This window comes from Melospiza georgiana, chromosome 17 (genome assembly GCF_028018845.1).
Source record: "Melospiza georgiana isolate bMelGeo1 chromosome 17, bMelGeo1.pri, whole genome shotgun sequence".
NCBI classification, from domain to species: domain Eukaryota; kingdom Metazoa; phylum Chordata; class Aves; order Passeriformes; family Passerellidae; genus Melospiza; species Melospiza georgiana.
This window is the reverse complement of record NC_080446.1, coordinates 6743837-6769532: the sequence shown is the minus strand read 5'-3', so window position 1 is coordinate 6769532 and position 25696 is coordinate 6743837. Positions and strand designations below refer to the sequence as shown.

At 52.8% G+C, this 25696-nt stretch overlaps 2 protein-coding genes across 8 annotated transcripts in view; one reads left to right on the top strand and one right to left on the bottom strand.

Moving 5' to 3' along the window:
• Positions 1–4419: 4419 nt before the first annotated feature.
• Positions 4420–9712, top strand: SLC2A4RG (SLC2A4 regulator). The gene is made up of 9 exons (XM_058036536.1): positions 4420–4674; positions 5149–5322; positions 5750–5889; positions 6933–7042; positions 7129–7373; positions 7713–7813; positions 7920–8178; positions 8425–8504; positions 8585–9712. The coding sequence occupies exons 1-9, from the start codon at positions 4420–4422 to the stop codon at positions 8694–8696; spliced, it is 1476 nt and encodes a 491-aa protein (XP_057892519.1). The 3' UTR covers positions 8697–9712.
• A 4903-nt stretch (positions 9713–14615) lies between these two features.
• ZBTB46 (zinc finger and BTB domain containing 46) overlaps positions 14616–25696 on the bottom strand; it is a 48958-nt gene continuing 37877 nt past the window's right edge. For 6 of the 7 annotated variants that reach the window (XM_058036515.1, XM_058036513.1, XM_058036518.1 and 3 more), the window contains 5 exons: positions 24859–25031; positions 23658–23709; positions 23282–23566; positions 18398–18573; positions 14616–15002 (listed from right to left, as the gene is read on the bottom strand). In XM_058036515.1, the coding sequence (XP_057892498.1) occupies positions 14616–15002; positions 18398–18573; positions 23282–23566; positions 23658–23709; positions 24859–25031 (1073 nt within the window). The remainder of the gene's footprint in view (positions 15003–18397; positions 18574–23281; positions 23567–23657; positions 23710–24858; positions 25032–25696) is intronic. The other variant, XM_058036519.1, reaches the window with a different exon arrangement.

The window sequence follows — 25696 nt, the reverse complement described above, 5'->3', positions numbered from 1 at the left end:
CTGGCACCAAGATGGGAACAGGGTGGGGACCAGTCACGTTTTGGGGCAGGGGGGTGACAGGGCGGCAGCCAGCCCCCTGCCTCGGGCTGCAGGATCAGATGCCCATCAGGAGGTTTCTGCCATGCCTGAGGGTCTCTGTGCTCCTCACACTGCCTGGGGGAGAGCAGGGCCTCCTCCAGCCCCTAGGAGCCCTGAGAAGCTTTGCCCCCATCACAGAATGTCCCTTGTCATGGGGAGGTGGAGTCAGCCCTGTGCCTCCACGGAATCATAAAATATCCAGAGCTGGAAAGGACCCACAAGGGACCATTGAGTCCATGTCACCCTGCACAGGACAACACAGAAATGTCACTGGTGTGGGCTGTGGGCTCTGCTCCATCCTCCATCCCCACCCTCTCAGACCCGTGCAAGGGTGTCTCCATGGGTCACCATTAAAAGGCTGAGAGAAAGTTTACCCTCTTAAACTGAGTCTAAATCCCTGGTTCTGAGGGCTCTTGCTGCTGCTGCTGCTGCTGGTGCAGCTGTGCTGAGGGAGCAGCTTTGAGCACAGAGTGTCAGTGAGTGCACCAGCCCCGCAGGGGTGGTTTGGCACCTCTGAAATGGGGACACACAGCCACCAAGAGCTGCTCTTTGGGGGGATCTGTGCCAGAGCCGAGCCTTGCACAGGGCTGTGGCACAAACCAGGCTCAGCATTTGCTTCCTTGCTCACCTCCCCATCACTGCTGTGGGTCCTGCAGCCTCCGTGTGCCAAAAGATCCTGGGTGAGCTGCCTGTGTACCGGAGCTAAACCTCCGCTCCTCTCCTCCCTGGTGGAGCTGCACAGCCGTGCCCCAAGGGACGCGGTGGCAGTGACGGTGTGACAATGACGGTGTCCGTGTCACACGGCCAGCGGCTGCCTGACCTCGTGGCACGATGGCCTGGTGTGGCTGGGGCGGGGTGGAGCCCCCGTGCCGTGCCGTGCCAGACTGTGCCATGCCAGACTGTGCCGTGCTGTGCTGTGCCGTGCCGTGCCAGACTGTGCCATGCCAGACTGTGCCGTGCTGTGCCGTGCCAGACTGTGCCGTGCCAGACTGTGCCGTGCCAGGCTGTGCCGTGCCGTGCCAGACTGTGCCGTGCCGTGCCTGGCCGTGCCGTGCCGTGCCGTGCCAGGCGCTGGGCGGCAGGAAGCGCCGCGCCTCCCCTCAGCATCTTTGCCCGTGCACCGCGGCGGGTGAAGAGATTAACACGGAAAACGCAGCGCTCAGCAAACCCCGCCGGAGGTGTCAGAGCCGAGGCACCCCAGGCGCCGTCAGCCAAACCACAGCGGCCCTCGAGAGCTTCTCCCACCCCCCTGCGAGATCGGGGCGCCGATAGAGCGCGGCTGTGCCGCTGCTGCCGCGCTCCTCCTGCTGCCAGGCTGCCACCAGCACGCGTGGGCTCCCCCGCGCTGCCCCGGCCGCATCCTGCCCCTGCTCCCCTCTCCATCACCCCAGCACTCACGGCTGGGGCCCCCCTGCACCTCCTGAACCCCGGGGAGCTGTTCTGGGCTGTGCTGCCAGGCACGGGAGCTTCATTTCCATGCGGGATCAGTGGGGCTTCGCTCCGGTCCCCGCGCTGCCCGTGGGGTGTGGGTGGCACTGTGGGTGGGTACCGCGCGGTGCCACCTCCCTGGGAAAGGCGGGCTCGGAATGGCACCGGGGAAGGGACAGATCCTGCTGCCGAGGGGCTGAGGCGGCCAAAGTTGGGCTCCAATTTCCCCCAGCAGCAGTAGAAAGAGTGCGCAAGTGTGCGAGAGAGTGAGCGGGAGTGCATGGGCGCGCAGGAGTGTGAGCGAGTGTGCAAGAGTGTGCATGAGCGTGTGCGGGTGTGCTGAGCGGTGCCCTTCCCACAAGAGGGAGCGAGCAGGAGCCCACAGAGCACCCGAAGGGGCTGAACGGGGCTGCACGTCCTGTAATCCGCACCCTGTGGGATGTAGCGAGGGTCAGCACACCCTGCACGGTGTGACACCCGCACGGTGTGACACCTACACTGTGTGACACCCGCACTGTGCCACACCTGCACGGTGTGACACCCGCACGGTGTGACACCTACACTGTGTGACACCCGCACGGTGTGACACCTACACTGTGTGACACCCGCACGGAGTGACACCTGCACTGTGTGACACCCACACTGTGTGACACCCGCACGGCGCTGTAGGGCACCCTGTGCCATCAGGACCCGCACCCCCATGTCCCTGCACCCCGCAGGGCCCGCAGCCCGCGCAGCTCTGTGCCTGTCCGGCAGCACAGCGCTCTCCATCCCCCCAAACCCGCCCCACAGCCGAGCAGCTCCGCACCCCGCCAAGCCCCCCCATGCCTGGAGCTCACCCCCGTGTGGCGCCGTGCCCCGGCAGCCCCGCAGCCGCGGCGGGCAGCCAGGGGAACACGGGCAGCGCGGGCACGGCCGCGATCCCTCTGCAGAGCCCCTGGGCGAGGGGCATCAGCGCAGTCCGCAGCCAAACCCCGGCAAGGGCACCCGGGTACCACGGGGCATCTCGCAGGGATGGTGATTCCTGGGGGAGTCCTGTGCAGGGCCAGCAGTCGGACTAAACGATCCTTGCACGGCCTTCCCAGCTCAGGAGGTGCCATGACCACGTTTTAAATTTGGGGTGCCCCCGTGCCGAGCCCCCCTGTCCGGGCCGGGGTCGGGCTGGTGGCGCCCTGTGCGAGGGTGGGCACAGGGAGTGGAGTTGCACAACACCGAGCGGAGCTGCCGGCGCCTCCCGCTCTGCGCTTGGGCCGCCGTTAACCATTAAACCGGAGCGGGGGCGGCCGCGGAGCCTCCCCCGGGCCCCACGGGCTCCTGCGCTAACGGGGGCTGCGGGATCGGACTCCCCAGGCACGGCGCAGATGGGGAACAAACGCTGCTGCGGCTGCGCTCCCCCTGCCGTGCTGGTTTTGGGGCCCGGGGGTGCCCCGGTTCCCGGTTGATCCCCGTTCCCGTGGCAGGGACACCCCGCGGGCGGCCGTGCCGGGGTGGCACCGAGCGCTTGGCCGGGTTCGGGGGGGTTTTCCCGGTTTGCTGCTTTTTTCGCTCCTAGGAAAACACCCGGGCTTGGCGCAGGGTGGAAGCGGCACCTCCAGCCCCACCTCCAGCAGAGCGGGGAACGGGGGGTGGCCGAGCCCCCCAGGAGCCAGGCTGGGAACGTCCCCCCTCCCCAGGCAGGGGATCCGGGGTGCCGCCCCATCAATGCCACAGCCCCCGAGCGGCGGGGATCGGCCGAGGGGACAGGCGGGGGGGGGGACAGGCGGGGGCCGCCATCCGGGACAGCCGCACGGACTCTGTCCCGGCCTTCGGGCTGCTCAATCCGGCGGCAGCAGCAGGAGCCGCGGCCCCTCGGAGCCGCCCCGCGGGTTTTGGGGCAGTGAGGGGCAGAACGCGGGTGGCCGAGTCCCCCAAACACCCCGTGCACCCCAAAACCCGCCGCACGCCATGTGTCACATGGACCCCACAGACCCCCTGCCCTACAGGTCCCCCCTGCCAGCCCAGGCACCCAGGGCGCCCCAGGGCACCCCAGAACCCCCTGCACCCCACGCACCCCAAGCATTCCGTGCACCCAGGGCATTCCAGGCATCCCACATGCCCAGGGCACCCCACGCTCCCCGTGGAGCCCCCGCACCCCGTGTGCCCCCCACGCCCCTCAGCACCCCAAGAACCTCCTGCACCCCCCGCAGCCCACCCACGCCCAGCCCCGCCATTCTGGGGGGGTTTTGGCACTGATTCCTCGTGGTGGGCAGGACTGACGGGGGAATCAGGGACTTCTTTCCTACTGGGAACGGCGCACACACCCCAAAAGTCCAGACCACACCCCCTTTCTAGCAGAAGGTGACTGTAACTTTTGGGGAAGCCCTAGAGCTGATGGGGGAGCCCTACAGGCGAGTTATAGGGGATTTAAGACTTCGCAGAGAACTTGGGGGGGAACCTACAAGTTTTGGGGAGTATGACTTTGTGATGAGCTCTTCAGCGTTTGAAGAACCCCTGTAACTTATCGGCAGCCCTATAATTTGGCGGGGGACATCGCTTTTGCGCGAATCCCCCAAATTTTAACGCTGCGTGTTTCACCCCGGTAAGTCCGCAGGAGCCGTCGGGAGTTTTGCGGGATGCTCCGCGGTGACGGCATCCCCGCGTTTATTCGGGCAGCACCCAGAATCCGGAGCCGTAACAACAAAACCGCAACTTTCGGGGGTCCTCTGCGACTTTTGGGGAGCCCCGCGAGTTTGGCGGGAAAAGGCGGGGGTGACTTCGCGGCGGGCCCGGGGGTGCCGGCGGGGACTCGGTGGTGAGCGGGGGGTGACCGGGCGGGCTGGCGGAGGTGGGGTGGGGTTGTTTTGGGGGGGGTGTTTTGGTTTTTGGGGGGGTCCCGCGGGCAGCGCGCGCGGCGGGAGGGCGGGGCGCGCGAAGATGGCCGCTGCCGGCGGGGGCGTGGCGCGGCCGGGCCGGGGGGGCGTGGCCGGCTCGCGAGGGCGGGGGCGCGGCCGCCGCGAGCGAAGTGGCAGCGGGCCTCGGCCAATCAGCGGCGCGGAAAGCGGCGGCCGCGTTCCAGCCCGCGCGCTCCGGCCAATGGCGCGGCGCTCGGGGGGCGTGGCCCGACCGGCGCCGACACCGGGGCCGCGCGCGGCGGAGCGCGCTCCCCCCGCCGGGCCGCGGCCGCTCCGCGCATGGACCCCCCGCGCCCGCCCGCGGTCCTAATGCCCGCCCGCCGCCGCCGCCGCCCGCCGCCGCCCACCGCGCCGCCCGCCGCCCGCGCCGACCCCGCCAAGGTACCGGGGGGGCGGTGGCGGAGAGCGGGGTGGGATCCGGGGGAGGCGGCGGGGGGGCGGTGACAGCTGACAGCGGCCCGCCCGAAACTTTCCCCGCCGGTAAAATGGCGCCGCGATGGGATAAACTTTGGGGGGCGGGAAGGGGGGGGGTTGTGGCGGCGGGGCGCGGAGGGAGGGGGTGGGTCACAGCGGCCGCGCCCCCGGCCGGATCGTCTCGCCTGGATCGCGGCGCTTTGGGATCTTGCCGGGATCTCCCGCCGCCGGGATCCGCCCGGCCCCGCCCCGGGGAGAGCGGCCGGGATCCGCTTGGAGCGGGATCCGCTTGGAGCGGGATCCGCTTGGTGCTGGATCCCGTGGGATCTCCCCGGAGCGGGATCCGCTCGGTGCCGAGCCCGGGCAGCGGGTGCCGGTGTCGGGCTGGCCTGGCGGGCACGAGTGCGCTCCCAGCGCCGGGAGAGCCGCTGGATCCCGGCTGATCCGCTCAGAGCGGGAAAAACTTGGGGTGTGGATCCACAAGGTGTGGATCTACACCGGGGTGTGGGATGTGGGTGCTGCCACCTTAGGGCTGCGTTGCCTGGAGGGTGTCAGGTCCTGGCTCTGGAGATCCCTGCTGGATCCGCGCTGATGCTGAGCCAGTGGGTGATGGTGCTGGCAGCAGCATCACAGGGGCATCTGGAGAGCGCTCAGGAACTCCTGGCTGGATCCCACTGCGACCTGGCGGGATCCACTTGGGATTTACCCAGGGGGAGTGGCTGGCAGGGTCCCACCACAGCCCTGCCTTGAGGCGCTGATCCAGCTGCCCAAACCCAGCTCCCCATCCCAGTGAGGCCGTGGGGATCCCTGCAGACCCCACTGTACGGGGGGATCCCTGTGGAATCCACTGCTGGGGATCCCTGCAGACCCCACTGCTGGGGATCCCTATGGAATTCTCTGCTGGGGATCCCCGCTGCCCGCTGCCGTGTCTCCCGCAGGCTCCGCTGGGACCCGAGGGCTGGCTGGGGGAGCTGCCGTCGCGCCAGGACGAGGCCGTGCTGCGGGCGCTGGACGCGGGGCTGGAGCGCTGCCTGGCGCTGCACTCGGCCGTGCAGTGCATTCCCGTGCCCCGGCACAGGTAGGGACACTGTGCAGTGCATTCCCGTGCCCCGGCACATGTAGGGACACCGTGCAGTGCATTCCCGTGCCCCGGCACAGGTAGGGACACCGTGCAGTGCATTCCCGTGCCCCGGCACAGGTAGGGACACCGTGCAGTGCATCCCCATGCCAGGCACAGGTGGGGACACCGTGCAGTGCATTCCCGTGCCCCGGCACAGGTGGGGACACCGTGCAGTGCATCCCCGTGCCCCGGCACAGGTAGGGACACCGTGCAGTGCATCCCCATGCCAGGCACAGGTGGGGACACCGTGCAGTGCATCCCCGTGCCCCGGCACAGGTGGGGACACCGTGCAGTGCATTCCCGTGCCCCGGCACAGGTGGGGACACCGGCACTGCCCACCGGCACTGGCCTGGCTGCGGCCGGGATTCTTTCTGCAGGAGGACTTTGGCCGCTGGTGGCTGTGCTGGGATCCCCGGTGGTGAGAGGCTGTCCCACTGTGGCAGCTCCGGGGACTCCCAGCGGGGAACATCACCAGGTTATCTGTTTGCAAAATGCTTTTGGGTGCTCTTGACCTCTTGCTTTTTTTTTTAGTCTAAAATTTTTATAGTTTTTTCCCACCTCAAGGAATTGTTTGGCCTTAGGGAAGCCGTCCCTGGGCAGGATGCAGCTGCCTGTACCCTCTGGCACAGTGCTGCCCACAGTTATGGAGGGTTGCCCCTGCATGGCACAGGCAGTGGCATTTTGGCAGCTTGCCTGCACTGGGAGTGCCTTGCCTAGGGGAGTTCCAGCCAGCTGCTGGGATGGTCCCTGGAGAGATCAGCAGCATCCTGGGATCCTGCAGGCTGTGGGGCACCTGTGGGTGCCTTTCCACCTGGTGGTGCCACCAACATGGTGGGGCCACTGAGACCTTGTGCCACCCCTGTACCCCCACACAAAACACCCTAGGGAAGATGCAGACCCCTGTGGGTGGGAGGTCCTGGCACCTCAGTGGGAGAGGGAAAGCAGTAGAGGGTCCCAGGGGACCTGTCCATCCTGACACAGCCCTCTGCTCTCGCTGGCAGGAAGCTCTCGGGCAAGGCGGGCATTGATGAGGTGATGGCAGCTGCGGTGCTCACCAGCCTCTCTGCCAGCCCCCTGGTGCTCGGGCACCCACCGGCCACTCATGGCACAGGTAAGAGCCTGTCCCTGTCCCCCCCATCCCTGGATGTGTGTCCCACTGCAGGACCTGACCTTCCTCTTCCTCCTCCTCCTCACCAGAGCCTGGCAGCGAGGTCTGGAAGGAGGCTCCTGCCATGTCCTCCAGCTGCAGCAGCAGCAGCAACGCCAGCGGGGACTGGAGCTGGGACCCCTCCAGCGACCGATCCACCCCCTCCACCCCCTCACCCCCCCTCTCCAGCCACGTCCCCAGCACCTTCCTGCCTGGCCCGCTCCCAGATGAGGGCCCTGATGAGCCCGACAGCACCCACTTCGTGTTTGGAGAGCCCACCCCACGGAAGAGGAAGGTGGGATGAAGCTGGGGATGACAATGGGGGTGAAGTTGGGTTTTGGGAATAGTAAGGATTAGGAGGATGAGGTTAAGGATGGGGATGACAGTTTGGATGAGTTTGGGAATGGGGATAGTAAGGATGGAGATGAGGAGGAGAATGACATTTGGGGTGGGAATGAAGAAGATGAGGTTGGAGGTAGGGATGAGAGCTGAGATGAGTTTGAGGGTGCAGGTGATAATGTGGGTAAGGTTGGGGATGACAATGAGGGGGATATTTGGGCTGGGATGACAGCAGGGCTGGAGATGAGGATGAGGATGGGGATGGGGCTGCCAGGCTGACACCTCTCTCCTGCAGAACTCCACCAAGGTGATGTTCAAGTGCTTGTGGAAGAGCTGCGGCAAAGTCCTCAGCAGCTCCTCAGGGATGCAGAAGCACATCCGAACCATGCACCTTGGGTAAGCACATGGGGTACCCCTGGACACCCCAGACCCCCTGGTACCCCCTGCAGGGCCCTGCAGTGCTGGGGCACAGTGTCCCAGCCAGGCTCTGCTCTCCCCACAGCCGGAAAGCCGACCTGGAGCAGAGCGATGGCGAGGAGGATTTCTACTACACGGAGCTGGACGTGGACATGGAGGCGCTGACGGACGGGCTCTCCAGCCTCACCCCGGTGTCTCCCACCTCCTCGGTGCCCCCCGCCTTCCCCGGCCCCGAGGCTCCTCTGCCACCAGCCCTGCCCATCCTGGAGCTGGCCCTGGCCTCCCCCTGCAGCCCCCCGGGGCCCCCCGGGCGCTGCCACGTCCACACCGACCACGCGTACCAGGTGGGGGGACAGGGATGGAGTGGAACAGGGATGGGGAGAAGGATGGAGTGGGGACAGGGATGGAGAGGGACAAGGATGGGGAACAGGGATGGAGGGGTGACAGGGAGGGAGAGGTGACAGGAATTGGGGACCGGCATGGAGGGTGACAGGGACTGGGGACAGGGGTGGAGGGGGACAGGGATGGAGGTGGGGCTGCTGCACTCCCTCCTCACTTTGTCTGATGAGGGTTGTGTCCTCTCCCTCCAGGGCTGCCGGACCCCCCCACGGCCACCCGTGTCCCCCACTGTCCCCACCCCGCCACCACCCAAGCCACCGGCCGTGCCCAGGTGAGCCATTGCCATCACGCCCCACCTTGTCCCCTCTCCCCCGCGCGTGTCCCCGGTTGTGACTGTCCCTGTGCCCGCAGGCGGCCGCGGGGCGAGGCCAAGAAGTGCCGCAAGGTGTACGGCATGGAGCACCGGGAGATGTGGTGCACGGCTTGCCGCTGGAAGAAGGCGTGCCAGCGCTTCCTCGACTGACGACGGAGCCCCGCCGCTCCCTCCTTCTTGCACATTTTGCACTCGAGGTGCCTTCGCGCCCCCCCGGCCGCCCCCCGGACTCAGGGAACGGCCCCCCGAAAGCTTTATGCACACACACAGCCCCCCCTGCCACGGAGCTTGTCCCCCCTGCCTTGTTTTCCCTTTGAAAATAAGCTAAATCCATCGATGCCACCCCGCTCCTTGCCGGGGGGGCTGGCAGGGGGTGTCTGGCTGCTCCCGGCCCCCTCCCCACTCCGGTTTGGGGACCCCCCCATGGCTGAGTGAGCTGTGCCTGTGGCCGGCAGGGGCTGGGAAAAGGGGGTGTCTGTTCCTGCCCCCCGCCTGCTCCCGGGGGGCAGCCCCAGTGCCCAGGGCAGAGGTGGGCGCCTGCCCCCCCCTCGCCCCCCCCAGGGGGGTTTTTACTCTTTGTAATGTCATTTCTCTCTCTCGTTTTGGGGAGCCCCCGCCGGGGCCATGCCCTGGGAAGTGCCTGCAGGAATGCGCCCATTTGCACTAAGCCAAACTGCACAAAGAGGGGTCTTTTTTGTTTTCCTTTACTTTTATTTTTTTTTTTCCTTCGTGTGGTTTTTATTTTTTAAATAAAATATATGAAAATTCGTATTTTTTACCTACTCCCTCGCACAGCACGAGAGCGCGCGGGCCGCGGGGTGCCTCCAGCCCTGGGCGGGTTTCAAGGGGTTTAATTCACTTTAAACTCCCTTTTTACCCCAAAAAACCCCCATTTTCCCCTCAAATCCCTTCCTCCCCTCTTGTCCTGTCACTCTCCAGCTCAGACAGCAGCTCAGTTTGGCCAGGCCACACCACCCTGCTCCTCTCCCCATGCAGGGAGGGGACAGGGGCGTGGTGGCCCTGCCACCCTCCTGCCCTGTGGGAAGGTTCCCTTTGCATCAGGGACCCCCCATTGCAGGGTCCCCCCTTGCAGGGTCGGACACTGCTTGGGCCCCATGGGTCAGGCTGGTGCTGTGCCCCCACCTGTCCCCTCCAGGGATGTGATGTATCAGATCCAAAAGAATAACAAAATAAATACTTGGATTTTTTTAACGATTCCTGTTCTTTAGTTACTGTTAAGACAGGCAGGGTGGGCACCCTGGGCCCCTTGGCACCCCCAGATCCACTGCTGTCACCCCACTCCTGCATCCCTCATCCCCCAGGGATGGCATCACCCTGTGCATCCTCCTGGGAGCTATTTTAATTTCAGATAATGCCCAAAAAATCAGGAAATTGCCACCAACAGGCAGCAGGGAGGAAGGGAATGAGCCACAGGTGCCTGTTTCGGATGGGGATGGGGAAGGTGGAGGGGTGAGCAGGGCTCCCTGCTGGCCCCCATATTGCCCCATCCTTCCACACAGGGCAAGAAAGAAAATAATAATAATTACATATTAAAAAAAAAAAAAAAAAAAAAAAAAACGAAAAAGAAAAAGCAGACAAAATTGTAGCAGCAATTTCCCAATTTATTGAACTGATTGATTTTTGCAGGTATGTCTAAGCTAAATCCCATCACAAAGGTTCTATCCGAGGGGCAGCCCCCGGGCAGGTGAGGAACTGGGCAGCAACTAGAAAATAAAATCAGATTTACCTGAAACTACATTGACAGAAAATCAGTACAACACAGCATGTTCTCCCACTGAATTCTGGTTACAAAACCTCCTCAACCTCCCCAAAATATTAAACACATCTTCAATACAAACACAGGTTTATAATAATTAATATAAAGTCAGTATAATATAGAATATTCCCAGAAAAAAAAATCAACAATCTTCAAACACCATCCTTTTTGTGTTTGTTCAGCTTTATTTTTGTAGACAGGTTTAAAGCACGTTGAAAAATAAATATATATGAAAGCATACACACAGCACTCTGACTAGGGGGACTAAAAAAAAAGATTGAAATTCAAAACACGACTCAGGATCTACAAAATCAAAGGAACCATTAATTATGGCTTTTGTAGGAGTCACACGTGTCACAGAATGAGCGAAAATTAGATTATCTTTCAGAATATTGCAAAAAATTCCAGTTTTTGCATTGTTTTCATGGAGTTTCTTTCCTCAAGGGTGATGTGCAAAAGGGGGAGCTTTGAGGGGAGGTGCTCAGGGTCAGCCCCAAAACGCAGCAATCACCCCAAAGCCACAGCTTTGCTTGGGGGAAATGGAGTGTTCAAAGGCAGGAGTGGGGAGAGGAAACAAAAGGGGAAGTAATGCTGGAGTGGGTTTCCTTCCGGACAAAAATTACTCATTTTGCTGTCCAAAAAACGGATTTTTGATTAAGGAAAAATAAAAAAAAAAAAAAAAGAAAAGGGAAGGGACAATCACATTGCAAACCTTCATTAGGGAAGTCCCCCTCTGCTTCCCCACAAAGCCGCTCTGCAGCTCTGAGGTTTGGGGTAACCTTAAAAACCACAAAACTGGGGAAATTCATGATTTCAAGAATATCTTCTGGAAATCCCAAATCAACACAAGGACCTTGTTTGTCTCCATCCTTTAAGATGTTCTCCAAGTCCATGGATCCCTGGGATGTTCTCCAGAGGGCTCAGACAGGACGATGCCCTCTGCCCCATTCTCTACTCCTGGCACTCAGATTTAAAATAAAAAATGAGGGTAATCAAGGAATTCAAGGAGGAACATTTACATGTACAAATGCTTTAAAAAAATGAATTGCAAGTTCTCAAGATGGAGTATATCCATGTTTTACCTCTAAGGGAGTTATTGTTGTGGAACTAAGTCTGTATATATATACACACACATATATATATATATATATTTAGAAAAAATTAAAAAAAGGGAACCTCAGTGAAGTATACAAAGCCCTGAAGGGAAATACAAAGACGAGATGCAGAACAGGCAGAATTAGTGGGGTTTTGTTTAAATCTCCAAGAGCAGAAGTTTGCATAGGCAGTATATCCGAGAGACCCCGGAGAGAAGCTGGAGGGATGCGATCACCTGGAGTGACTGATGAAGTTTATAAAGTTTCAGCATAAAAAAACATGCCCAAATTCCTGTTTTTCAAACTCAAGTTGGAGCATGGAAGGCTAAAGATGAATCCCTGTGTTTCCAACTCTGCACAGCTCCATCAGAACAAAGCACTTCAGTAGACATCAGGTGTTAGAAGGGTTTTATTTGGTACACGGAGTGTGTTAGTGGGGCAGAAGCATGTGTGAGGTTATGATAAGGGGAAAGTTAGTTTTTGTGTGGATTTTCCATTTTTCTCTCCCTTTTTCTTTTTCTTTTTTTTTTTTTTTTTGCTTTATTTTTTGCATCCTCAGTTCAAAGAGCCTCAAAGTGACACAGTTTGGAAACGCTCCTGAGCACTACCCGGCTCTCGGCCCACCTTCAATAAAAATAAGAAAAGAATAAAATATTTCTAAGGGGATTGTGAAGAAAGCTCAGCACTCCATAATTCTGATGGCAAAATTGAGTCACCCAAGGGCAGGGAGGAGGAAGAGGAGGCTTGGCCCACACCTGCTCCTCCTCAGAAGGTGGATGCACACACCAGCATTGGAGGGGATGGGCCATCGGAATGTGACACAAACCCAGGGGTTTGAACTGTTTGGGCTTTAAAATTCTCTTTAAAATAGATTTTTACATATAAAAAGCAAAGCTAAAGATAAATCTTTTAAGTACTGTATGTATTTGTCTACATGCAACAGGTGAGGCTGCACATTCAGGACTTCAGGCACCCCCTAACCCCTCCCTATTTACAGGGTAAATGACAATAAATACAGAGCCCACATCTGGGGGGGCCAAAATCAGGATAAGGGAACAGCCTCCTCACTCTCTGTGAGCCCCCAAAACCATTGGAAAAGGGTATATAAAGGTCCAATTGTGACATACTGGGTGGTCTTTTGGAGCTTTTTAAATAGGGGAAGAGAAGGAAAAGAAGTTAAAATGCAAAATGAGATTTTTACAAGTTAAGAAAAATGTTCTTACATGACCTGCTCTGCTCTTGCCGAAAGCAACAAGTGCCACAACTCCTCCAGTCCAAGGGGCAGCAGCAGCAGTGCTGGTGTGGCCCCACTGAGCCACACTGAGGATTTAAGGAAAGATCTGTGTTCCCACAGCACTGAGCACCCCCAAACCCATGGGGCAGGAGGCTCCCAATGGAAGCAATGGTGAACTGGATGTAGAGAGAAGGTGCTGAATGTCTGCAAGGAACTGAGGAGCAGAGAAAGGGAGGGAATGCCATAAACCCAGGATGCAGCTGGAAGGAGGGAAGGGACAGAGATCCCAGCTCCTGCAGGTGCCAGGATTGAGGCTCCCACCACGCTCCATGAAATCCTGGCACCAAGTGGCTTAAATCCTTTCAGGTTATTTGCTTTATGGGGGTTTATTGTACAATATACTTTTAATTCCTTTGCTGGGTGGAACCACACTTTTCCTCATGGACCACCAGGCCTGCAGGAAGGAAAATAGCACCTTGAGTCATTTGGCTTCTGGCAATGGGGTGTCTTCCGTGGCAGGTTTCAAGGTACCACAGTCACAGACATCATAAAAAATTGCTTGATGGCAAGGATGGAGTGAGGTCTTCAGCTTTTTTTAAAAATTTATTTTAAAAAGCACCAGAAGCAAAGAGGTGAAGGTAGAACAAGCTGTTTCTCAGGAATAAGACAACTCCAACACATGCTGTTGCTGTTGTTATTTAGGTGTAGCTGAAAGAAGGCAACAGTGGCCAATATGAACAGGGAGAATCCAACTGTCTGGAACAGCCCCACAGAGTCTGAGGAGATGCTGGGAGAGAAACCTGGTTCTTATTTAAAGAAAAAATGGTTTATTGGAACATTTACATGGAACCAGTGCAACTAAAGCTGAAGGTTTTTGTCATGAATTAAGTAGGTGTGAGACCTACCCATGATCAACAAGAATGTTGAGATTGGCAAGGAAGAAGAAGGTAGCCAGGTGAAATCCTGGCCCCACACAAGTCCATGGGATGGGAGCAGCAGGATTCCACCCTGCTGGGATCTCCTCACCTCGGCTTCTCACCTTCCCCAGCTCATCCTGCACGTGGCTGAATGCCTTCATTTTGCTACAGTTTGCATATATTTGTGAAAAAGGCAGCTGAGCAAAGGGAGAAAAGTGAAGATCTTTGTGGAGAAGAATGACTGGTACAGAATTGTGTCCTCTAGAGCAAAAGGTGCTTCCAGAAGCACAAAAGTGTTTCAGTGCCCACGGATGACCAAGGCTGGAAGACAGGACGTGGGTAAGATGCCAGTAGGTCCAAGAAAAGTCACAATCTGTTTTTGATGGTGATTCTTTTGGAAGCTAAGAATCCAAGAGAAGTATTCGTAAGGCTGTAGTCTGACTTGCCTTTTGATCTATTTGGCTCAATAAAAAATAATTAAAACTCATTTAAATAACTTTGCAAAAGGCCTATATCATCAGGGGAAGCCCTCCAACACATCCATCCATCTGCTTTCACAACCTTAGCTTGAAATTCCACTGCTGCTGGGATTTTAGCACAGACAAGGTGTAAAAAACCCCAACCAACCAACAAACCTGCTTTGGACACAATGACCTCCCTGGTGCTCGGTTTGGAGTGGGAAGGGGAGGAGGATTCATGCTTCACCAGCCTCCCCACACCTGCAGAGACTCCACCTCCCTCCTGGGCAGCCTGGCTGGCTTGGCTGAAGGGGTGGCCATGGGCAGGGGGGCACAGGGGGAAAAGGGAAAGGGAAAAGGGGGAAGGCGAAGTCAGTCGTGCCGCTGGAAGCGACTCTGCTAAGACAGTGTCTGAGTGGAACAGAGAAGGACTTGTTTAGAAAACACAAGAGTTATTTTGCACACATGGACGACAACAAGGCTACTTAGTTTTTCCAACATACTCCTTCCTCCCCACCCTCCCTCCCCCTACAAACAACAGAGCGAAACAAAAAAAAAAAAAAAAAAAACACCAAACAAAAAACAATCCCTAAGAAATCCAGGTAAAATCCTTGTCGTTCTCCCCAGAGTTGTCCTGCTCCTGCGGGGAGTCGACATCTTTGTCATCATCTAAAATCACATCATCCTGTGACATCCCCACGTCCTCCTTCCACTTGATGTCGTCGTCGTCTCCCATCTCCTCGTCTCCTTCCACCTTGATGTCCTCGGGATCCTCCATGTAGGGCCCCTCCCCGGGGTAGCACTCCTCGGGGGAGCCCTCGGCCCCGTTGTGGTCCAGGTGCGCGGCCACGCCGCGGCCGGAGCAGTCGGCGCAGACGCCGTGCCGGCGCGAGCCGTGCTTGATCCCCACGCTGGCTGCTGACATGAACACCCGGTTGCAAACCTTGCAGACGTATTTCTTATCTTTGCTGTGGACCTGGAGAGGAAGGAAGACCACAGAGGTGAGTGCCAACAGAGAGGGGATGGGACCTGCTCCTGTTCTTGCAAATCCACAATTTCTACCTGAGATCCCAACTGGCTTCCACCATGAGCTCAAACCCACCACGATTAATTCAACCCTGCAGTGATGACGCACAATGGAAAATCCTTTGGGACTGCCTGCTCATCATCACACTCATAAGTCTGAGACAAACTTTTATCATAATTATTTTTCTTCCTTTTTCCTTCTGTTTTTCTGGTGTGTCACACCCACCATCTATGCTCTCCCCTGTCCTGAGCCAGTCCCCATGACATTCTTCTGCTGCATCAAGCAAAGGCATTAAATTTTATTACTTTTTTTAAAGCAGTTGGATAAGGCTGCTCAGAGTCATCCAGCAGGATCTATAGGTATCACTCACTTTCAACTTGTACAAGAGGAAAATATTAAAAAGAAATAAAGAAACAGTCCACAAGCACCAGTTCTGTTCAGAGAAGAACAACCCTGATCAAACCAGTGTTAATGCCATGGTGATTTAGTGGTCTCCCTCCTGGTCCCACTGCTATCCAGAACCAAAGAACAGGAATACTTGGAATTTCTCCTGTATCTCCCAAAAAAATGTATCTGAATGCTCTGAAACCTTATTTCCGACTACTTTGGTTTGACAAAAATGTTTTTCTTCCATAACTCATGCTGCAAGAATCCTGGGCATATGAAACTATCACAGAACACATGGCCAGTAAAGGAAGCAAGAAAAATGCTCTGCAGGATAAAAGAATTCACTACCAGAGCCAAACTGCACTATTCAATGAGCAAAACTGCATACTTTGAGAAGCACAGAACACCTGTTTAAAGGTGAGATCTGTCCCTGGCCAGATTTGTCCCTTTTGCCCTGCATGAAAGGCAAGGAGCTTGTTCAATCAATCCACCTGCTCCTCTGCCAAATAAACCAGGGCAGTGAATTCCCAAACTCCACCACAAGGAGCCTCATCGGGTACTTCCATTTACACATATATATCTACATGTAAAATACATATTGGTTTTATCAATATGTAGAAAAGTTTAGTAGGAAGGGACCCATGACAATCTTTTACTCCAACTGCCTGACTGCTTCAGGGCTGCCCAATATATATTATAAATATGTATTTTTCTTTTCTATATTTTTTCTTTATTCTTTTATAGACTAACACCACACGGGGACAGCACAGGCACTTGATGCACTGATCCTCAGGAGAGACTTTAGGAAGTGATGTAGAAGCACACAAGGATCCAGTGCCAGTGCTTTGGGGTTGTTCCCAGCAGCCCAGCAGCCACCAGAGCCTCAGGTACATATCACCAGTCCCTAATCCTTTTTAACTCATTTCTTCCTTTCATGCTCACAAAAGCCTGTGGGAAAGATTTTGCTGATTAAAGTCCTTCCTTTTATTTTAAAGCAGCTGCCTGGATGCCTGCTCCCTGCTCCTGCCTCAGCAGGGGCTCACCAGCTCTCAGCACCTGACTCTGCACTCTGGAACACTCAGCTGAGCTGCAGCTCTTTGGGAAGAGGACAAATTGACCCACTGCAGCCCCTCAGCCCTCACTGCTGCAGGACACTGGCTCAGGCTCTGTGTTGCACCAGTCCCAGCCGTGTTCAAAGCCTGTGAGTGCCTCTGATATGCTCTGGCTGCAGGTTCCCCTGCCCCGAGCCAGTCCCCATGACATTCTTCTACTGCATCAAGCAAAGGCATTAAATTTTATTACTTTTTTTTTTTTTTTAAAGCAGTTGGACAGGGCTGCTCAGAGTCATCCAGCAGGATCTATAGGTATCGCTCACTTTCAACTTGCACAAGAATGATTTTCAGGCATCAAAAGCTGAATAGGAGAACAGAAGGTGGTCAGGGGTGCAGAATAAGGGCTAAAAGAGCCATATAAAAAAGAAATTATAAAACAGGTACTAAACCAATTTGTAATTATCACAAAATGGTTTGGGCTGGAGGTGACCTTGAAGCTGATGTAGTTCTGACCCCCTGCCATGGGCAGGGACATCTTCCACTAGAGCAGGCTGCATTTCTGCTAAAAAACTCTAAAAATCTAAAATCATCTCTCCCTCTTTTCCAGTGCTGACAGTTCAGTCAGCAGATTCAAAGTGAGCCATATTCCTGGATGCAACTGAACAGAAATTAATCTCATTCCCTTTACAGCCAAATTAGTATTAAACACAGAAACAGGATTTGGCCCTCAGTATTGGACAGTGCCATTAGAAAGATGATAGTCTAACTGATTAAATGCCAATATTTCAAGGTAGAGAAGGGGGAATATGCTGACAACATCCTAAACTTATGAAAAAAAAAATAAAAATGGGAAAGTTCTCAGAAATAAAATGCTGGAGGCAACCAGCTGGCATGACAAGGTGTTCCCTGCTGCAAAACCAGGACCAGATCTCAAATCCTGCTGGGTGCTTGCAGCAGGACTGAGCTCACGCTGGGATCTGCTGCCAAACTCCAGCACCCCAAGAGAAGAAGGAAGGGACATGTCAGGGAGCAGGCAGTGCCCAGGCAGAGGGCTGGGCACTCATCCAAACAGAGATGGGGCAGCAAAGGAGGGAAGGAGATGATGGGGCACTGTGGAAAATTGTCACACAGGGCTCCGGGATCCCAGTGTGGGCCCTGGAGCATCATCTGAGGTGAGCCAGATCTGCTGCTGGAATTACTGCCTAGAAACCACCTGCTCTGCCACAACACCACCTCTACACCAAGCTTTGAGAACCTCTTTAGGATGGCGAATCATTTCTACCCTGAAAATAAAAATAATCAAAGTTCAGCTTAAAATTCTGTTTCTGAAGAAGCTGTGAAGAGCCAGACACCAGCACCAGCCTCACAGCCTCTTTAACAAGGTCTAACAGCATTTTTGATAACTAAGCATGGCCAGAACAGAGTAGCTTTGCCTCAAGTTCTTGCTGAGCAATGTGTTTTAAAGCCTTCTGCACCAAGTCATAGAATTACAGAATTGTTAAATTGGGAAAGGCCTTTAAGATCAAGTCCAATTGTTCCCCCAGCACTGCCAAGTCCACCACTAAATCATGTCCCCAGAAGCCACATTTACATGTTTGTTAAACCCTTCCAGGGATGGTGACTCCCCTAATGTCCTGGGCAGCCTGTGCCAGGGCTGAACAACCCTTTCAGTGAAGAATTTTTTCGAATATCCACCCAAAACCTTGGAAAGCTTCCAGCTGAGCTTGAAGAATAAGAGGAGGATGAACAGGCAGCCAGCCACGAGGCCTTGGAAAGGCAGGGGAAAAAGATACAGGAGAAGCCTTCAGATGAGCCCTGAGTGGCAAACAAAACCCAGACTAGAAGAGGTGAGCTCCTGCTCTCTTTGCCCTGAAGAGAAGGGCTGATGGCCAGCACTGCCCTTACCAAGGTGTGGCGCTTCATGTGCTCGCGGCGGGTGAACTTCTTGCCACAGATCTCGCAGGGATAGGGCCTCTCCCCCGTGTGGGACCTCATGTGTCTCTTCAGGATGCACTGGTGCATGGCAGAAAAGCTGCAGTACGGGCACTTGAACTTCTTCCTGATGACTGTGAACTCGTTGACTGCAAGAGAGAAAGCAGAACACACAGATTAATCTCAGAACATCTCAAAACAATCTTCTCGTTGACTATTTCACTATTAAATCAGTTCACTGTGAAATCACACTCTTACCCCTTAACCATCTACATATTTTTAATCCTTATACTGTACTAGAACCCATACATTATTAAATGCACAGGCCAAGGAAAATACTACTAAGAAATTGAGTCCCTCCATCACAGCAGCTTTTGCACAAGCTGACACACAAACATTTAGCAACAGCCTGTTACACACATTGCTTGCTAAAGGGAAAATGAAGAGGGCTGTCAACCTGCTAGAGTTCTGATTTATTATGAAGGGTTATCCTGAATATCAAGATCTAAAATGCTAACAGTATTACTTCTGGAAGAAGCAGAGGAATAGAAGTCCACAAAGGTGGCACCCAAACAGTGCCAGTGTTATTTATGGGGTGATGCCAGAACATCATCACACACCCCAGGAGCACTTTGGTGAAGAAGCAGAGGCAGAGGATGGCCCAGAGGAAACAGAACAGTTCCAACCACCATTCTCTACATTGTCCAGTGATGGTGCCACACACAAAATACAGCAGGTGAAAAAGCTGAGTATTTGCTGCTCCCTGAGGGCACCACCCATCCACTACAAGTTTGGAAGTGACTGACCACAAGGAGATGATTTCTCCTGTTTCTCCTTCATTCTATTGCTTCCTGTTAGTGTGTTAATTTTCACCCACTTTTCTCCTAATTATTGCTATTTCTCAAAGCAATATATTTACATAGCAAGGAGGGGAAAAAAAGAAAGCAAGTTCTGGTTAATCACTGTAATTTATGTATTTGCAAATGGCTCCTGGTAAAGGAAACAGTCTATGGAGGAGACTTTCTTACATTTTTTTTAACAACTAGAATATGAAAATTCTTTGTCTTTTATTACAGGAAATTAATTTTTTTAAAATTTTCTCCTAGGGTTTGACACTCCCTCATCTATACACTCAGAGGCAAGGAGCCCACGTTTTCCTACAGCAGGCAGCAATTTTATCATACAAAGCTATTTATTATAAATTCATTTCCAGTCTGATTTTGTAACCACTTGATTTTGGCGACAGGCCACACACACTTGTAACAACCCTGTCACTATGGAGTGTAGACAAGGTGAGCAAGCTGTAAACTGAGCATGGAGAGGCAAGAGGGGACACAAACCCTCCTTCCTCCAGTCCTGCTCCACACCACACACACTGCAGAGACACAGAGCCACTGGGAAACACTGACTGGACATCCTGACAGCAACCAGATCCTGGGAGCATGAAGAAAAAGGAGAGAAACCCAGGAATCCCCTATTCCTCCATCACTGGGTGTAGCTGATCCTGCTGTTCCCTCAGTGCCTGCTCCTGTTTCTTCTCACCTCTCCCTTCCCTTCAGGGCTGAGCTGCTGCAAAGCTGAAAAGGCAACACCCCAGGCTGGGAGCACGAGCTGCACCCCAGCAGGCTCCTCCCCAGCCACCTGCTTCCAACACATCCCTGGATTCCCAACAGCCAATGCCCGACTCTGTCCAAGATCCCTCATGCCTGCATTCGGCTTAAAGCACTCAAAACCAATATTTTCAGCTTCTGTATTTAAAAATACTCATAGAGCACTGTTTGTTGCTATAGTTTTATTGAAAACTATTTTTGCACCAAATAGCCACATATTTAGTTCTGGTGTCTACAAAAGGAAACACCTCAAAAACAGCAGCATGGTCAGAAAAATAATTGCATATTGCAGCGTTAACATTTTCACAGTCCTGTAAAATATATGCCACCACAGTAAATCTATTTAATGCATAAATACCAGCTTTGGTAGGAGAATCATCCTTTGTCTAAATGACAATATTTTATAGCAGCATTAAGTGTAGCAGCATTAAGGTCCTAAGAAATCATCTTTAACATGATCATCAAGGTGATAAACAGCAGCACCATGGGTAAAGAGCTCCTGGACACAGCACCAAGAAAAGGAAAAGGAAATAGAAACAGTGACACAGTAAAAATCTGTGTCCGTAATACCACTAAAATATTTATGGAAATGTGTGTTTTTAAACCCAACACAATAATGCTTGGGAAAAAATCTTTGGTATAGTCATCTCAAGTAACTTATTTCACTGAGGCTGTTAAAGGACACAGGATCCTACATCCCTGAGAGTGAAGGAAATGCACTAGTGATGCCTGATGGAGCTGCTCTGAGTAGCTCTGTAAACTATCATCCAGTAAATAACCACTGAAATACTCCATTCTTTGCGTTATTAGAAAGAATTCCCAAACTTCAGGAGAATTCTTGTCCACTAAATCCCCTTTATATCTAAGGTTATAAATAGGAAGGTGCAATTTAACTGCCAGACTCACACCTCCCATCAGGTTCCCATGCCATTTCCTAACAGTAAAATCCCGCTTCTAACACCTGTCCTACAAAAACCCAGTAAAGCTCTGCCCTGTTGTACCCTTCAGTTCTAACAGTTTAAAAAACCTAGTCCTGATCCTGAAGGGAAGCACTGGAAATTCCCAGTGCTGAAGTCAGGAAGCACTCTGATGCACAGGCCAAGGAAAATACTAAAACCTCTTTTACAGACAGCAGAAAAATAATTCTCTGCTGAATTAAATTCTAAAATACAAGAAAAATCAGCAAACATGAAAACTCATTAACTATTATTACGTAATGAAAGTTTTTAAAGTTTGCTGAAATTGCTTTTGCTGGCATCTTCCCTTCCCAAGTCAGACAAATCCTTCCCTGCTGCTCCCAAATTTCCAGATAAGATTCATCGGGTTACAACTTTGTTTTCTGGCTCAGCTTTCTCCTTTCTCACTAGCTGATTATTTAAGAGCAAAATAAATCATGAGGCAATTACTCTGACATCTGTCACAAGGGAAGCTGACACTAAAAGCTGCACACACTCCCAGCCAGCTGAGATCTCCCATGCCAAAGATGTCAACGAGAACGAGAGCAGAAAAAATGAACCTGACTTTGCAAACAGCATAACATCTAAACCCAAATGATTAAAGTGTACTACAGTGATTACATGGGAACTTATCCTCAGTTCTGAATGCAGAATTATCAAATGAAGGGTAAGAGCTAAGTCAAGCAAGGGAAACTCCAGCTTCCCAGTCCTGGTGTGGCACGGAGCTGTGTCCCTGAAGCTCCAGCTGCCAGCAGGATCAGGTGGAGCAGAGCTCCTGTTCCTTCTCCACAAATCTAAGTCCAGCAGGTCCTGGTGGGCTCTCATTCACCTTTCCACAGGAAAAGGCTGGGGAAGAAGCTCCTCACTAAGTCCACATTGTGCACAACTATTTCTCAATTTTGTCTCCCTGAGATGCAACAGTATAATGAGAAAGAACTTCCCTGAAGAACTCCAGAGAACATTTGTGGAAGTTGGGTTTTTTTCTCCTCAGCTGTCTCTCACACTGAGGAAAGAAACCCCACATGCTGACAAGCTGTGCTGCACACAGAGCAGCTGGGAAGCACTGCTCTTAATTATGCTACTTTCATTTCACAGTTACCATAATCTGGTTTTGTATGTAAATATATAGCAATAGACACAGAAGTATTTAATTTTTTTAAAAAATAAGTGAATTTCATAGAACGAAACAGGAATTACAGATTTCTACCCACCAGGAGCAGCCATTACTGATTCTGTGTGCATATCCCAAATTACAATTGAATTTATGTAAAGCCTCCTTCCTCTGTTTCAACACCACCACACTCAGCCTGGCTAACTTAATTACAGTGTATAAACCAAAAGAGTCACAAAAATGTACAGAATCCCTGCAAACCACAGCCAAACTCCAGCATGTTATTCAAAAAAAGCCCTGAAAGTACTGAAATACAGTATCAATAAAAGATGCAAGCCTTGCAACAACTTTCAAGCCCAAGTAACATACCCTACTGGACATATGAACAAGAAGTATATTTTGCTCCTTTGAAAGATATAGAAAACCACTTTACAAACAGCAACCCTGTGCTTGCACAGCTCCTAAGTTCACAGTGAAAATCCCTGGAATGCCCAAATAGTCTAATGGACAGAGCACTAGAGCAGAACTCAGAATTGAATTCTATTATTAATTCTATTGCTAGCACTTCCAACAACCTGAGGGATGTTATTTTCCAGAGGGATTGGAGGAAAACATCCCCATTTCTTTTATAAAGCACTTTGAGATCAACTGATAAGGCAGTTCAAGGCAGTGTCAGAACACAGAATGAACACTCCAATAAAACAGCCGAAGTGCCCATTTTATGGACCTCAAAAAAGTTATCTTTGCACAAAAACTGCCACAAGGCTGCAGTGACACAGCATCTGGAACCAGCACAGCACCAACTGATCACCTTTGGGGAGTCACTCTATGAAATTAAACCTGTGGAACATTTATTTGCAGCACAAGAACCATGGCACAATTTGATTTTCCTAGTTCAAGGAAGCATCTTGTATACAACAACAACAACAGCAGCAGCAGCTATGCATCCTCAGTATCCTGGCTTGGCCCTACACTGTCCAAAAGCTCCAGCCCAGCCAGGTGGGCAGAGCCCAGGGAACACATTTTCGGGTGGCCACTGAGGCTCTTCTGGGTGCTGAACCCTTCCCAGAGCAGAGACAGAGCAAGGCGCGCTCGCTCGAGTGCACGGACACAAGGTGCCGCTTCAAGTCTGTCTTGTCCCGAAAGAGCTTGGCACAGTGAGGACACTGCATCTTCTTACAGTGGCAGTGGATGGTCTTCTCGTGGCGCTCCATGTTGGATCTCAGGGTGAAGCTGGCGGGGCACTTGGAGCACTGGAAGCGGCCGAGCTGGCCGGCGGTGAGGCCGGGCTGGGAGCAGTCGAGCAGCATGGAGAAGGCGTGCCCGTGGATGTGCTCCTGCAGCTCCTCAGCACGCTGGAACACCCTCCTGCAGAAGCCACAGGTCAGCCTCTTGGCCAGGGCTGAGTCCAGGAAGGTCCCATCGGAGGTGATGTCTGTGTCTTCAGACCTTGGGAAACTGGAATCTGAAACAGGACCACGGGTACACACGCACGGATCAGCCTCTTCTGGTATAAAATAACGACAGTTTAAAGGTGCGTTTTTCTCTCTGCTTACCTGAGTCAGAGTTATCAAACTGCCAAAGTGCCAGCAATCTGTCAAAGGCAGCCTGGAAAGGAAAAGCACAGGGAAGTTAGGGCAGGCATTGACAAGAAGCTGTCCCATAGGCAGAGCTCTGACTCCCATCACTGCCTTCATCCCCTCTCCAAGGGAGGCTCAGTCGTTTGACCTGACAGCTCAAAGTGCCTGTACAAAGCTTTCACTGCCAGAGCAGTGAACTGGGCCTTTATCTTGCCTCAAAACACCCTATCATTTGGTGTTTTGAAGACAGTAATCAACATCCCTGTTTAAGTCTTGGATAACTACTCAATTTCCAGTCTTACTAAGCACCCACAGCTCCCACTCAGGCCAGGGAAATGCTGGACAGGATATTTTTAGTTGATACAACAGAACTGAAAAATTCTCCCTTAGCCCTCCACAGGTACTTTTCCTTTCCACACGGAAGAGCCTGTAGAACACAAACACCTTCTGCATAGCTCCCCTTCTGCAATGCCCTCTGGCACTGCTGATCCAAATTCTAAATAAAAGCTGATTTTATCTTTTTTTTCTTGTAAATTCTTTGCGATATGCCAGCGTGTGGCAGATGGCAGCCCTGTGTGAGGCAGAGGCATGCTGCAGCCCCGGCAGGTCTGTGCAGACCAGCTCACTTTGCTCTATGGGGATGGCAAAGCAAAATCTGTTTTCCACCCATTTGTTTAGTTGAGTATCATTCAAAAATATTAATAGTAAGAAATGCTGCAGAAAGCTATGGATTTTAGGTCAAACTTCTGACTTCTGTAATAGAGAGAGCCAGCCCACTTCTGTCTGAATTTAGACAGTTACAAGAAACCCAAATGCCCAGCACCAGAAGTGAGCAATGGGTAGCTGAGGTCTCTTGGCATTATTACATGCTAGTGTGCAATGTTGTGCAAATGAAGGGATTTACAATTAAAAGGGCATTCATATTTTAAAAAATCCTAGAGGTTTTTGAACAGAAGTTCTGTTGAGGTAAGACAGAAAGACTAAAACTGGGACAGCACCAGTCCTGACCCTCAACAGACTTCTAGTTTTAAAACAACCTGTACTTTTTTTAAAAAAGCTCACAGATTAAAGTATAAGGTCTTTCAAAATACTCCTAACTGGGGAGGATTTGATCAAACAGTCACCTTTGCATTTCAAATTCTTTGTATTTCCCCCTTTCCCCCCCTCTCAATCTTACCTGAGTTGAGGAAGGCACCTCTCCTTTTATCCCAGTTTCTGGTGACATTTCACCAGAAGAGCAGATCCTGGTGGGGCTCTGAGTGGCAAGGTGTGCTGAAGGCAGCGGGGGAGATGGTGCTTCCACTTTGCCATCACTTTCACCCCTTGAGGGATTCGAGCTGGTGCCAGGCCCTGGGGAACACAGGAAACGAATCTCACCCACGAGAACGAGCACCAGCTGGTGGCTTTACAAACGGCCTCGCAAAGGCAGCGCCCCAGCACTCGCAGCTCATCTTCTGTCAGTGGCAGGGAATGCAGCAGGACAGGGATGCCAGCCTTTTGGTCTTTCTGCTTGATGGGTTGGTTTGTTTGTTTTTTTTTTAAAACAGCCTCCCCACCCAAATGTCTGTGTGTACTGGAGTGACGTCACAGGGCTCGGTCACTACAGAGCCCGTCGGGAGAAAGGAGCACAGTGGAGGACAAATATCCACATTTCTCTTGGAGAAGCATCATTCTGAGCACATACACTTCCACCTTTAAGGAAATATCAAGCTTCATTCCACTAACTTTCTTGAAAGTTTATGTCACAGGTTCAGATCTCAAGATCTGTCCGTGGTAGTTTATTTAATATCAGGCTGTCAGTACTTGATCTCAAAGTGCTTTACAAAAGATGGAAAAAAGGATTCCTGTCACTCTCTATTTAGCAAGCATGGAGGTTCAAATATTTGTACAAAACTGTTCGATTATACCTGACAGTCATTACAGTCTAAAAATCTCCCATAATTCAAAAGGAAAACTTGCTGTGTCTGCCCTCACCTACACTGTAGCAGCAGCCAAATGGAAAACAATATTCCAGA